This window comes from Eublepharis macularius, chromosome 4 (assembly GCF_028583425.1).
Source record: "Eublepharis macularius isolate TG4126 chromosome 4, MPM_Emac_v1.0, whole genome shotgun sequence".
In the NCBI taxonomy this organism is placed as follows: domain Eukaryota; kingdom Metazoa; phylum Chordata; class Lepidosauria; order Squamata; family Eublepharidae; genus Eublepharis; species Eublepharis macularius.
This window is the reverse complement of record NC_072793.1, coordinates 163,164,016-163,178,796: the sequence shown is the minus strand read 5'-3', so window position 1 is coordinate 163,178,796 and position 14,781 is coordinate 163,164,016. Positions and strand designations below refer to the sequence as shown.

Sequence of the window (14,781 nt, the reverse complement as noted above, 5' to 3'; positions counted from 1 at the left end):
TTACCATGGAGTTTCTGGTGATTCTTGAGATTCCCCCAGAAATGATGTTATGCTGTCTGGATCTAATATGGAGAAGCAGATCTGTTACCTTATAGAAAAGCATTTGTCCCTTCACCTGTGCTCTGTCTGTATATTTGTAAATAAAGCAAATACTACAAAAAATTATAAATCTTCAATACTCTTTCCTTCCAAGAGTACCACTCTGAACAAGCACTAGTTCCTGGAACTTCTCACCACTCAAAGTCAGGTGAGCATAACAATATGAACAATCAGGCAGATGCACAGCTCACAAAACTGCTTTACACAGTGGATCTATCGAGTCAACAGTTGACAACCCTCTGATGGGCAGTAGTTTTCAGTTTTCAGCCAACAGGCTTTTCCATACTTACTATTTGGGATCTTTTAACTGGAGATACCTGGAATTTACCACTGAGTTACAAGCCCTCACCTTTTTAGACCCTGTTGATCCTCACCATGTAGTAGCTAGATGCAGACTCTGTGTGAATGTGGAGGTTCCCTATCGTATTTAGTATCCTTCTCTGCCAGCCATGTATTTATCAAATCCTTCACAGGATAACAACACAGACACCTCCCCACAACGACTGGCAAAAAAAAAAAATCTTAGCAACAACAGCCATTCTTACCTTGGGGTTTGGTCTTGCATGTTGTTGATAATTTGTACCCACTTGTGAGCAGATCATCCACTAGTATGTTTCCTTGGCACAAGTACCGGCCACTGTTAAACGAAGAAGCAGGTAGATAAACTACTTTGGGATTTATATTTCCAAGGATGGGTGTGTGCAGGGAGGCTAAGATCTCATTCCAAACCCACTTAAGATAAGGACAGTAACTCAACAAGACTTGACATTGTACACTTCTAGTATTAGCTCTAAACTGCTGAGAGCCAGTATTGTTCAGTGATTGGACTTATCTGGGTTCAGGTTCTATTTCTGCCATGGACTTGTTAAGAATATCAACACTACAAACTTACGCTGGTTCTGTCCATATTTAAGTATCATGGCATCCCTTAATTAATACTGGGAAGGGGCCAGAGAAACAGGGAGAAAAATAGAATAGCAATTGGGGGTAGATACACAGCTCGATGTTAAATACATCACAGGAACAAGACAATAGGCACTCTTGACAGTTTTGCCACCAAAAGCCATGCTGCACACAGTTTCAAACAAACTGTCTAGATGTGGCAGGATGGGAACAGCATTTTTCTGAACAAGTCAGTATTGTGAGTTTTTACTTGGAAAACAACAATTTTGCATCAACAGCTGTGTCTTTGAAATGCCACGTGACTCCCCTTAGTAATAATTACACTTTGTATAGTGTAAGAACAATTTAGCTACACAATGTGTCATTTATAACAAATTGGGTCTGGGTTGCCCATGCACATGCAGCTGCAAAATGGGGCAAATAGCTCCCCTGGGGCAGTTTCAGCTGGGGAAAGGCATAGAGGGAAGGCAGGAGTCTGTCCTCCGCTGTGCCATGGTGCTGAGCCAAGTCAGGTCCCTACAGAGTTGTAAAAGAATGTTCCCCAAAGGGGATCCCAGACCCAGCTTGTTAAAAAATGTATTCATGTAGTTTGGACCGTATTCTTAATTCTTAGTGTGGAACACAGGAATAATAATAAATCTACTTCCTCATCAGTTTCCTGTGAAAATAAACAATATAAAGACTATTAAACAAGCTGAACGTTTTAAGTGCCAGATAAATGGTTAATGAGGCAAGGAAAGTAGAATTTGTTATTTTGAAAGGCGTGTTCTGTACTTTCTGCCGGCTATGTCTGCATAGTTTTGCTTGTGTGTATGTGTATCTGCACCACGAGACACAGTTCTGGCATGGATGTGATCTTGACACTGACTGTTGGCCAGAATATGCTTGCAGCAGAATTAAACAATAAAGCCTTTTTTGGACTGCTCTGGTTTAGTTGCGGAAGGAAGGGGTGGACTGCAGTTTTTAATTTAAAAATAAAAATAAAAACCCAGTCATGACAATGCTGGAATTTGAACTTTTATATTTAAGCATAGATCAGTTGTCTGATCCCCAAAATCCTGGGGCTTAAACAGGCAAGACAAAGATAATGTTACTGAGTCTGTCCATAAAATACAAATTGCAGGGCCTCAGTTTGCCTTGGGGCTGTGCTGGGAGAGAGGGTTAATTCTTTAACTTCTGGTTAGTTTTGATACTCAAAACAGGCTCCTCACTCTCTACTATTAACATTTTAAATGAAAAAAATGTGTCCTTTAAAAAGGACTCCTGTCCAGGTTCAGAGATTTGCTTTTTTGTTGTTCTTGCTGGTAGCAAGAAATGACATCTATATCCCCTTGTTTTATTGGTAGGATTGCCAAATAGACAGGGAAAAAAATCTTGTCCTTTTAACTGAGGTAGAAAGATTGCAAATGGGCAGCTGAAGCTTTTCATGACATGAAGTTAAATAACCTACTTGCTAATCAAACTGATATTAAAAGAACCAGTTTAAAAGTTGACCAATTTATAAAATTCTTACCTTGATTCTTTGGTGCAATCTGCACAGGTTGTCTTAGAAACAGGGGCAACAGGAAAAGCAGAACGGGTTGCATTTACTGGGAACACATAAAGAAAAGGAAAATGACTGTTTTTTAAAGCTGAACATAAAAGCTCCAGCAAAAAATAATTGTAGCTGAGTTTATTTTCCACTGACCTCTTTTAGAATAATTCTCCCCTCCTTCTCCCAATTTATTCTTTCTGTACATTTGTTCCCTTGCAATCACGCACAGAGTTACTGAGACTGAAGTAAATCTACACAGAATCACATTGTTTCTTTCTTTGCTTTGGGTTGTTATTACCTCTGGGTATCTTTTCTTGTATTTGATTTGAAGGGCTACCCACACTTTATTGCATTGTTCTACATTCCCATCTCTTTTTGGAGGGCAGAGTTATGAAGACAAGGTTGTGTTTGCTTTGTTTAACTGTTTAGAGTTTCCTCTAGGGTTGCCAGCCTCCAGGTAGTGTCTGGAGATCTCCTGGAATTACAACTGGTCTCCAGGCCACAGAGATCAGTTCACCTGGAGAAAATGGCTGCTTTTGGGGGTGGAGTCTATGGAATTATGCCATGCCAAGGTCTTTTCCCTCCCCAAACCCCACTTTCTCCAGGTTTCACCCCCTAGATCTCCAGGAATTTCCCAACTTGGAGCTGGCAACCCTAGTTTCCTCCCATTTCTTCTTATGGCATATCTGTGCAATGTTTCCTTCTGGTTCCCTTTGCTATAAGCATGAGCTCTCTACGCTGTTGTTGGTATTGTGTTCTGCTTCCTAATATACTTTCAAATATCCAGGGGTCATTTCATAGAAAAAGAGCTGGAGGAACTCATTAGCATAACACATTAGCATAACACATTAGCATATGCCATGGCCCTTGCCATCACTGGAAGTGTGTCATTTGCATAACTGATTTGCATATGCCACACCCCCTAACATCACCTATCCTGGCTGCTTTGGACTCAATCCTGGCCATTCAGGGCCGAAATTGGGTCCAAAATGGCAAAAGGGGGCTGAAAATGTCCAAAAAGGGGCCCAAAATGGTCAGGATTGGGCCGCTGCTGAACAGGAGACTGATCCACCACCTGTCAGAGGCCCGATTTGGGCTGTTTCAACCCCAATCCAGGACGAAATGGGCCCAAAATGGCCGAGAGTCAGGTGGATGGGGCCACCTGACATGTGCCCTCTTTGGGGAACTGCTGGAACTGTGTTCCTGTGTGTTCCCCCTCGAAATGAGCCCTGCAAATATCTCTTTATGTTGTTTTAGAAACATTCATGACACAGACACAGACACACCCACACCCAAATTTATGTCAGTGTTTATTGGCCTATCAGTTCTTTACTGGAATATTTTCTGCCTCACAAAGTATGGAGTCATTCTGAAAGTGTCTCATCTTGCTTGGCCTTCAACCATACCTTATATAGAACTGTATGTTTGCCCCAGTGGGCCAAATGACAGGTCTGTGGGACTATTTCAGGTTGGGAAAATGACATGAGGAAGGAGGCTTAACTCCCTGCACTTTGGCCCAAATCCAAATTAGGGTTCCACATGCCAGCTTCTTAGAAAAAAGAATATGCTAGTTAGGTCTATAGAGTGAACAATCACTCAAGAATAAGCAGAAACAAGATGAACAGGAAGATGAGAAATTTAAGAGCTATCGTACGTGAAATGCAAACATCCAACTATTGTCTCTGGTAAGAACAGATTCTGCCTTTTTTTTTTTAGTAATGCCTCAAAAATCTGAAAAACTTGTTAAACAACTTTACAAAAGATGAAAGAATGTACCATATGGGAACTAATGCCTGTATCTATAATGCCACCCCTCAATGTCTAATGCCTAAAGGCATGTCAGCATCCAATACTGACAAACTAATCCTACACTTATTTACTGAGAAATAACTGTTCAGCAGGGATTACTCCCAAACAAACATTGCAGCCTGAACCTCATTTAATCGTGATTCTCTCTCCCTCCCTGAACTGTAATTCTATGCAGTATCATCAAAAGCCACTATAGGCCCACAGATTCTCTGTAGGGCCCACCCTCACACTGCCCAGACCCATCTATTACATCATTTTTAAAAAATCTCAAGATGTGCCTAGCTACATAAGAGCCAAATGACAAGTGACAATGGCCACGGGACCACAGGCTGGCTGCTGTGCCGATACCATTTTAGAAGCATTTGTAGCCCTTTTAAAATTCCTGCAAGGCCCCAACACAGAGCCCTAGAAGCTCTTTTTCTCCTCCCCACACCTTTTCAGGTGCCAAAACAGCAACAGTGGAGGTTGTTGAAGGACTCCCAACGTAACCATGGTACCCAGAATTTTGTCTGCCTATTTCTCCTCTCAGCCCTAGTTATCTGAGCAAGATTAGGAATCTCTAGCCAAGATTTCTCAGCGTTCTCACCAAACTGAATTTCTGCAATTTCTTCAGGGAAGCTATAACATTTAAAGAGGCAAATTACCAGATGTTTCTAGATACTATATTTATCCAAAAGAAAGATGACCCTGAATGTAAGACGATTTCCCTTTGTAAAAAGTTACACACAAAAAGCTGATGTTTCCTGCCACTGCTCAACTGACCAGTGGGAGAAAAATGACAGGAAACTGCGGAAAGGGCAGGCAGCATTATGATCCACCAACATAATTCCCCAGGTACCTGGAAGTGACATCATGTTGCTAGGGGAGGCTGGGGATACTCTGGTATTTGGGCAAAATTCTATGGTTAAACCATAGATTTTTGCCCAAATACCAGTGCATTTCCAACTTTCCTTAGCAGCACACTGCTTCTGGACACACAAGGGCTGAATCCACACTTACCGGCATAGCGCTAAGCAGGCAGAGTAAGAGCGACTTTCTGGCGCGTTTTATGATGTCATCACGCCACGAGAGCGGCATCATGATGCGATGATGTCATAAAATGCACCAGAAAGATGCTCTCACTCCACCTGCTTAGCGCTGTGCCGGTAAGTGTGGATTCAGCCAAGGAGTGACATCAGTGTGTTGCCAGCAACGTAATGCTATCACTGTCTACCCTCCCGCCGCCCCCCATGGCCCAGTTAGTCCTCCCACCTCCCACTGGTTACCAGAGGGACCTGGCAACCCTAATAGTTACCCTCCTTCACACAGACAGTGTGTTGACAATTTGTGGAGCAGCATAAAAAAGCCTGTATGTAAATGATAATTTGTAAAGAGATCATTCTCATTATAGTAAAAGTTGAGAAACTGCCACAGAGAACAAAACAGAACCATAGCGTCTTAGAGTGGGAAGGGGCTTCATGGGCAATCAAGTCTGAGAGCTCAGTGCAGGAAATCCAAAATTAGCTCTTTCCTTCGTATTTTCATAGATATGGCCAGAAATAAAGGGGAAGAGTGGCTGGTCTTTACAAAAAAACATGGAGGATGTTTCTACAAGTCAGAAATAGAGCTAGCCTAGACTTTTCAGTTAAACGTGCCAAATAGGAAGTCTAGAGACCCAGAATATAATAAACTCAGAGAGGTGTGAGAAGCAAAGAAGTAATACAATAACATGGCCTTTTGTATATTTAATTAAAAACGATCAGCCCACATCAATAGGTAACATGTGTTGGGGCTCAAGTGTGAGAAGCATCTGAGAATGGCAAGAATGTCCAAACACCACAGAAGTGAAGATGAAGTTCAAAGATGGGGTGCATTGGCTGAGGGTGGTAGAAGATCAACAGATATTCCTATATATCTGATATATAGATATTCCTATATATATATATACACACACTGTTATGATAAAAAGTAGCAAGTATGAACTAACAGTTTTTATACTCAGGTATGGATAGGTCAAATCCACATTCACCCATTACCCGCATGTTTATCGGATATCTCCCGTTTGCCTCCAATCCGTGATTTTTTCCTCTTCGTTCACATTCCTGCTTCCAATCCGTCTTTCTCGCGTGTCCCTCCGGTCACATGGCTGCTCGAAAACCGCTTTTTTGGGCGGGACCTTTTCCCCCCGCCCATTTTTTTTATTTTTTTGAGCGTACTTTTCCATTATTTCGATCTTGCCTTATAAAGAAACATCATTGAAGATAATGATGCCTCTCTTTCCCCCACTGACAGCACTGATGGCTCTCTCCTGTTTCTTTTTTGGAAATTTGGAAGCATGTGGGAAGCTTTCGTGGGCATTTCCTATGCAGGACAGTTCAGTGCCTGAATTTTACTGAAGTTTCACTTCCTTGGAGTGTCATTATTTCGATATTTCGTAATTTCGATATTACAGTAATATAAAATAAATAAAAAAAACAGTTAAAAAGGAAGTTTCGCAAGTCCGTTCTGAGGATGGATTCACCCCAAAATGATTTTTCAAACTACCAGATTTGATTCAGAAACAGCATAATCAATAAATCCAATGCTATGAAGTCAAAAACAGTCTTTTGCAGACTACAGAGCACTTGCAAGTTGAATCAGCCAATACGAACTCTCGGAACAGCCGGAGAGACAGGAAGGGGGGTGGTTTTTAAAAAAAACACATAAATTGCGCATTGGCCCGTTCACAGCCACCATGAAAATCCTGGTGAAAACCTGTGACCACATATTCGGGAGAAATGCGAATGAAATGCGTCTGTTTAATGAGGTAATGTGACCGGCACTCGGGATTGCGTGGGGAATGCGGGGAACATGCGACTTAGAATGAGTAATGTGGATTTGACCATAATTTTGCATGGTGTTTGAATTGATAAGATAATTAGTTAGCCAATGTGCAGGTTTATCAAGTGGGACTGCTAGTTACTTTTGGAAGATGATTTTAAAAACTTATAAATATGGAGTCTGAATTTATTAAGAGCTTCTTCTGAGAAGGGGTTACTTGCTTTTAACCTGCTTTTCTCTGGGTAAGATATTTTTATGGACTCATGTAGTCGCTGTCCTTTAATTAACCATATAGCAGTAATGGATGGAATAATTTTATTTTGAGTTAGTCCAAATTAAAGATGTATAGAGTTATGTTGTAATAAAAAGATAAAAATGGAAGCAAAGATTCTCAAATAATATTACATGTGTATTTTGAACATTACAAACCAAAAATGTTGAGGTGCACCTCTTGCTAGGTATTAAATGATCTGATATGGGAAAGCTAGGTTTTTAAAAAAAGACAACACTTATATCTGAGAGCCAAACTACAAGTGACGCCTGACGCTAGTTGGATACTTGTCAACTTCCCTCAAGTTTTGATGGGAAATGTAGGCAGCTTGGCGGAATGTTGGATGAGTGACTGTTGAAAAGTCCATTGGACAGCAGTTGGAAAGCCAAGCTGCAAGACCAGGAAGCCTACATTTACCATCAAAACTTGAGGGAAGCTGACAAGTGTCCAACTAGTGTCAGGCGTCACTTGTATTTTGGCTCATAATCAGGCCTGACCAGAGTCACCCAGAACAGTTTATTATGACTTACATAGGTATTCATAAGGGTTGATGTTTCCCATCTCAATCCAATTAGTATTGCTGTAGAATTTTTGAAGAATGTGGAGGGCTTTTCCTGCACTTAGGCGAGCTGATTCCAAAGCTGCTGAGGTCACTGGGCCTTTCAGGCCAGAGAGCATAGAGTCCCGCTGCACCCGAAGCTGGTTGATACCTGGAAAAGTAAATTGGAATTCATTACTGTTTTCTTGTGTCTTCTCTGATGCTTAGTTTCTACAATGGAAAAAAAGGCAGTGGGTCAAGCCTAACTGGAGGTCATACCCTTTTGCCTGTCATCTTTGCCTCCCGTCGAAGGTGGCTAATCATCTCGGACCTCTTTTGCCTTGACAAATTTTGATGCCTTGGTAGGGAGAGAGGGCAGTGGCTGGTGGACCATTCCATTAGTGGAATAAATAGCAAACATTTTGTCTTTGCTTTGATTGTTGGTGTTCAATGATACAGTGTGATCATCCTGTGTAAAGGAGCTGCATAAGGAAGTGAATGGGAGGGTGATTCGCAGAGATACTGCTACTCAGTCATGATGATGCTCTGTTTTCTCCTACCTCACTATGCTCAGGTCAAGAGATCCTATGAGGAGCACCTATGAGGAACCCTGCATGCATTCTTCAACCCCTCATACAACAGCTTGTAGAAAGTTGCAATGAAACTGATGGTTGAGTTCCACAACATGGCTCCTGTAGGCTGATAGGGAGGCCAGGTATCCTGCTGCCTGCCAGCTTAGCCTGCTGCTGCTCAGCTGGATGGAGGCGGAAAATTCTATGGGAAATTGGGAGGGAGATTGCTGTTGCCCAAACATGGTGGTGTCATTTCCAGTGTGTCCTGGAAGTATCATCATCACATTGGTGCTGCTCTAGCATTCATCCAAAACTCTATGTCACCCTTATACAATGTTGCCATTTCTGGATCACAGCCAAAATAATGTCAACATTTTAGCAGTAACATTGGCTCCTGACAAGCATCTAGTAACCATATGACAATATGGGATTGGATCAGGACTAACTTTTTCACTTACACAGGGCACTTCTGTTAATAGAACATAAAGTTCTTGCCTACCTCCTCCCTTAGCAGCCCCCCAGTCTCCCTGAAATGCTGCTCCTGGGGGACAGGGAACCCACAAAACCAATATGAGGGGCAAATTAGGGGTCTGCAAGAAGAAGGAGGAATTAGTTAAAATTACCCCTCCCCTTCTGTTAGAGGAAAATTTAGTCTGGAGCTAATGATGTTTTTTTTTTTTTAACAAAAGCAACCCCCCCCCCCCAAACCTGTCCAGGTTGGTTGAAAACTCAAACTGGATCTGTGTAGGAAATGGCTGCAACACACGTTTTCTGTAAGTGATAGAATTTATATAACTTAGACACATTCCCATATATTTAACAGTCAGGAAACAGGCATTTTGAAGACTTGCCCTATAATCACTTGACCTTTGTTCTCAAGCAAGGCTTAGAGTTGCTGTTCCCATATTAAAGCTGTTTTAAGCCATTCTGGTAGTCTCTATCTGTGGACTCAGATATACTACATGGTGTCAGAAGTGGAGAATGGTGGGGAGTGCACTAGATTAAGCTGAAAGCCATTTCTTCATTGTGAGAATCAGAAGAGAACTATGAGTGTCACATCCAAAGAAAGCAGGGACCTTAGTAAATATAGATCTGCCATTATCAGGGGATAACTTCCCTGTATAAACTTTCTCATTTCAACATATGAAGTTACCTGATGCTGAGTCAGTCCACTGGCCCAACATGGTCTATTCTGATAGGACTGTCTTGGAGCCTTTTTTCAGCGTGGTTAACAGACATCTTTTTAACTAGAGAAGCTGGGGACTGAACGTGAGAGTATGTGTTCTACCACTCTGAGTCCTCATCTCATAAAACCTCTAGCAAAATGCCACAGTGCCACAGCCTCAACATCTCTATAAACTTTCAGCAAAACAGGGATTTGGACAAGGGCTGTCAATCACTTTCATTCATGACCAAGTCGATCCTCCTCCCAAAGCCCTTCTTCCCACTCTCAAAAGGCAGTGCCACCCCTACTTTTGGCGATGTCTTCGCAGTGAAAAAAGAAGCTGCTCTCCTCCATGTGATAGATCTCCACTTGATTATTCCCATCAACAATTTCCTTAAGGGCTTTGATGAACCGGTTGGCAGAGACATCAGCTGCACGTGGGAAAAAAAATTCAAATCAAATTTTTATCATAACAATGAGCAAAATGGCTTGCTGCCCCTGTAGCGTTTTGGCAGATGGAAGGTTTCCTGTTGCAGAACATAGGAGATGTGGGTTTTCTTGGAGGATAGTGGAGTCTAGAGTAAGGAAAGTCTGGTCTCCTACCTTGGAAGTAAGCCTTGAATAGTCTACTAGCAGTCAGTGGCTTCATAAATTCTAGCTCTCCAGAGGCCACAGGAGATTTTCCAGGCAGAGGGTTCCTCTCCATGTACCAGGCAACAGCTCGTAGCACCCCCAGTTCAGTGATGTCGGTATCTGTGAAGTCACTTGGGGCAATGCCCCCTGATTCATGGTTGGGATGGAATCCAGCCACGATGCCTGTACACAGGAGCAAAAGAAGGTCTCTGGGGAGCAGCATGTCTTGTGGTGTGGATCAGGAAGGAAATTGGCAGAGGGTGAAGAATGAAAAGATCCTCAGGACTGCCTTGCTGGGTGTGTTGCCTCTGCTCTGGCATGTGCCCTTTGCCCTGCCAGTTAAATAGCTGAAGTAGGACCAGGGAAATTCCCTTGCTGCTCAGTCCGTTTCCTTATATTCAATGGGGCAAAGGATCCAGGAGAACCCAGCTCCCATCCTCACACTGTCATCAACCACTGCACCAAATATTTGAAGACGCATATAAATGACCTTTTTGAAGGGTTGTTTCTTCTTTTCTCGTAGGATAACTGCACCTCGGCCAGCCACTTGACAGATAAACTTTTACCATGCAGCTTTTTCCATATGGTAATTGTGTGTGTGTGTGTGTGGGGGGGGGGGAAGCTGGAGTATTCTACCACCTCAGATTTCTACCACCTCATTCCATTGCCTGAGCACATAAAGTCTTACACTTTCAGGGCTAGATATAGGAGGAGTATCTGACAGGAAGGACGTGGCCAAGCTAAGGCCCAGCAATTTGTTCATTGGACTAGGTGTGGTTTGTACAATTTTGTGACTTGGCAACCTAAGAAGGGATTAAAGGGCACAGCCAGTGAAAGGTTGGGGAAGGAGAGAGAGCTGAATATCACATATTGATCTGAACGAACCAGCAGGCGGGGCGGGGGGCGTCGGGGGGAGCGGCGCAGCCGCGACCCCCGGGGGCCCCCGGCCCGCCGCAGGCGGGGCGGGGGGCGTCGGGGGGAGCGGCGCAGCCGCGACCCCCGGGGGCCCCCGGCCCGCCGCAGGCGGGGCGGGGGGCGTCGGGGGGAGCGGCGCAGCCGCGACCCCCGGGGGCCTGGCTGTCTTTGTCTTTGTCTTCGTCTTCGTCTTCGTCTTCGTCTTCGTCTTCGTCTTCGTCTTCGTCTTCGTCTTCGTCTTGGGGGGATGGGGGGATGGGGGGATGGGGGGATGGGGGGATGGGGGGATGGGGGGATGGGGGATTTTATTTTTGGGAACCTCTTCTACATGCAAAACTTTTTTGGTACAAAGTTGTAATGTTATAAAATGGTAAAAATTTCATAAAATTGTAATTTTACTAACAATCCAACTCAAATAAGTTTATAGATAATTCAAACAGTATTGCTTCTATAATCATTTTAGGCATAAATATTAAACATAACTTTTAATCATTAAGTAAAAAGTATTAAATACTCAGTAGAGATGGGTTGAAGGTTTTATCTTAAATCCTGAGCAGCTTGAAACCTTCAAGTGAGAACTGAAAACACGTTTCTCTGTTTTAGAGAAACTGCTTTTCAGTACAAAATAAACGGGATGTATGTTTTTGTTGCACTCTCCCAACCAGGAGACAGACTCCTCCTAAGAGTTTAATGGCTTCTTTCATTAACAAATGCTAGTTGTTTTCATTACGTGAGGTATCAAAATATAAATGTTTATTTAAATAAAACATAGAAAAATAGAACAGATGAACACAACAAGAATTAAGTTTCCTAACATTTCTTAATGAAATCTAACTCAGTCAGATTAACAATGAAATGCATTCAAGTTACCGTAGCACATATTACAAGGGTAAGTTTCCTGCCTAGATCTTAATGAGATTTCTTTTGGCCAAAACCCTGATCTGCTATTTGGATTACCATTTTTATATATTATCTTATGCAGAAATCTAAGATCTTTTCATATGATAACAAAGATAAATATCAAACCAATCATAATTTAATTGTTTTTTACTATTTCCAATCATGTGACATTCTACCTAGCCAAAAGTACCACTATGCCCAGCTGCAAGATAAGAGATATGGATAGTAAAAATGACAAGAAAAGTTACATGACCAGATCATCCTTGGTCTCTGCTAACAATTACAGAACATGTATCTGATACTGTTCACTATTTTTAATTAGCTGTCAAAGATAAAGCACCAGTTATACACCATACTAGAAAAAGAACTACAGTGATGTTCATACAGCGTTATTTAGAATGCATATGTTTCATGAAGTATGTGTTCTAAACCATAATCAGCAGTCTACTGGTTTGAATCCCACTACTGACATGAGCTCAGTAGGTGGCCTTGGGTCAGCCACTCCTCTCAGCCCCAGCTCCATTGTGGGGATAAGAATAACACTAACTTATTCACTGCTCTGGGTGAGGCACTAATATGTGTAGAAGAGCGGTATATAAGCACAGTTATTATTATTATTTATATTTCCATGACACCATCGCTTGACCTGTGAAATTAAGTATTTTGATAAATATGAAAGTGATACAAAATATAAATGTATTGCATAATGTGTGAGTGTACATATACAAACTTTAATAATTGTATTGGATAATACCGCAAAGCATGATTACTGAGAAAGCTGCTTTCACTGCTTTCAGTGTGGAGAGCTGCTTGTAGATCAAAACAACCTGACGAGCTGTCTTCATGCAGAGTACACTCAATTCTCTTGGCTTTCAATTCTGCTTTCGTTCAGCATGGGTAAATCAATGTGTATCACTCCTCTCTGAATGACCTTTTAAATTTTACTGCCTATCGTGTCAAAGCAATTAAAATTAACAATACAGTTACTAAGATCACTTAATGGCTCTTAGGCTTTATCTATTGATCTAGTGACATCTTCAAAACCCACTGGTAACAGACTATACATACTTCTCTTCTATCCACAATATATACACAAGGATTGATTACATATTCTTATCTTCTAAATTACATATTTAAATGACATATTCTTATCTCCTAAATTAATTAGTCAAACTCTTACATCAAGGATTGGTGACAAGTTGTGGACAGACTATGCTTGGACAGAATGTACACTGAGAATAAATGACATCAAACAAATTGGAAACTAAATAAATCACTTTTATTTAACAAATAAATTTCTTCTGAAGTCTCTTTAGAAATTAAACAATAGAAACAAACTATGTGGCATTCCTCAAATCCACGGGTAGGATGCTATGGAAGTGGTACTTAGAGGGAAATTAATCTCCGTTGCCTCCTGTCATGAAGAGCAAAAAGAAAACATTAGAAATGAAATGATATCTAGAATAAGAAAACTAGAAGATGAACACAAAAAAGGCCACCCAATCTATAAACTTGCTTGCATGAAAATTAGAGGAAAAAACCTCCTCACATTCTATACAAGCTATTAAAGGCACCCAGGAAAAACTCAAACTAATTCTGTAAAATTAGCCGATGTATTTGCTGAATACTACCAAACCATTTGTACATCAGACAATCCTGACACTAATAATATTTTAAATTATTTATCATCACAGGAAATTTGGAAAAAAAACTCACAAGAACATAAACAATATCTGGACCAACCAGTCACAACAGAAGATGTTACAGTCACTATCAAATCCTTGAAAAAAATAACAAAGCTTCAGACAGGGATGGATTCCCTGCCAAATTTGTACAAAAAAATACATTCACCTACTTTCAACTCCACTAACTGCCACATGCAACTCTGTTATGTTAGGAGGTAGCATCCCTCTATCTTGGTCAGAGGCTGAAATAGTAGTTACTCCAAAAAAGGACAACCATATTACAAATACTAAATCTTCTCAACCAATACCCTTACTGAATCAAGACCAAAAGATCTTTACAAGCATATTTGCCAAAACATTGTCTAAATTTAAATAACCAACTACATTCGCCTTGACCAGACAATACACGTAACACTTTAACTATAATTAATTTCTGTGAAGCATACAAAACCCCTGCATTACTTCTGGCCTTTGATATAGAGAAGGCATTTGATTAAGTGGAAATAACATATATAAAACTTTTACTTCAAAAAATGGGTTTTGGCGACCAATTCTAAAATGCCATTTATGCTCTTTATCTTTCTCCAAAAGCTACAGTTAGGACTAACAATGTACATTCAATAGATATCCATATAGCAAGGGGAACTAGACAAGGCTGTCCCCTTTCCCCATTTCTGTTTGCCATAACTATAGACAGGGCCAATGCTACCATTAGACCAACTAGGCAGCCGCCTTGGGCACAGACCTCAAGAGGGGCATAGTTTTAAACAGATTACTTTCTTGAAAAAAATGCAACTGAGAAAACCTATTGAGCACCCCCTAAATGGTCCTGTCCACAGACATCAAGCAGCTCAAAAGCTCACCGTAAATTTTTTATTTATTTATTTATTTATTTATTTGATGTATACCCTGCCCTCCTCACAGATGGGCTAAGGGTGGCTAACAACATTAAAAAATA

The 14,781-nt window shown here is 41.3% G+C and overlaps 1 protein-coding gene across 1 annotated transcript in view; it reads right to left on the bottom strand.

Annotated features, from left to right (window-relative positions):
- The window catches only part of LOC129329084 (von Willebrand factor A domain-containing protein 7-like), a 30,957-nt gene extending 20,328 nt beyond the window's left edge, over window positions 1–10,629 (bottom strand). Inside the window, exons 1-5 of the mRNA XM_054978506.1 lie at window positions 10,294–10,629; window positions 9,999–10,121; window positions 7,946–8,125; window positions 2,516–2,591; window positions 645–736 (exon numbers count right to left, since the gene is read on the bottom strand). Of these exons, the coding sequence (XP_054834481.1) occupies window positions 645–736; window positions 2,516–2,591; window positions 7,946–8,125; window positions 9,999–10,121; window positions 10,294–10,546 (724 nt within the window). The 5' untranslated portion in view covers window positions 10,547–10,629. The remainder of the gene's footprint in view (window positions 1–644; window positions 737–2,515; window positions 2,592–7,945; window positions 8,126–9,998; window positions 10,122–10,293) is intronic.
- Window positions 10,630–14,781: the final 4,152 nt, after the last annotated feature.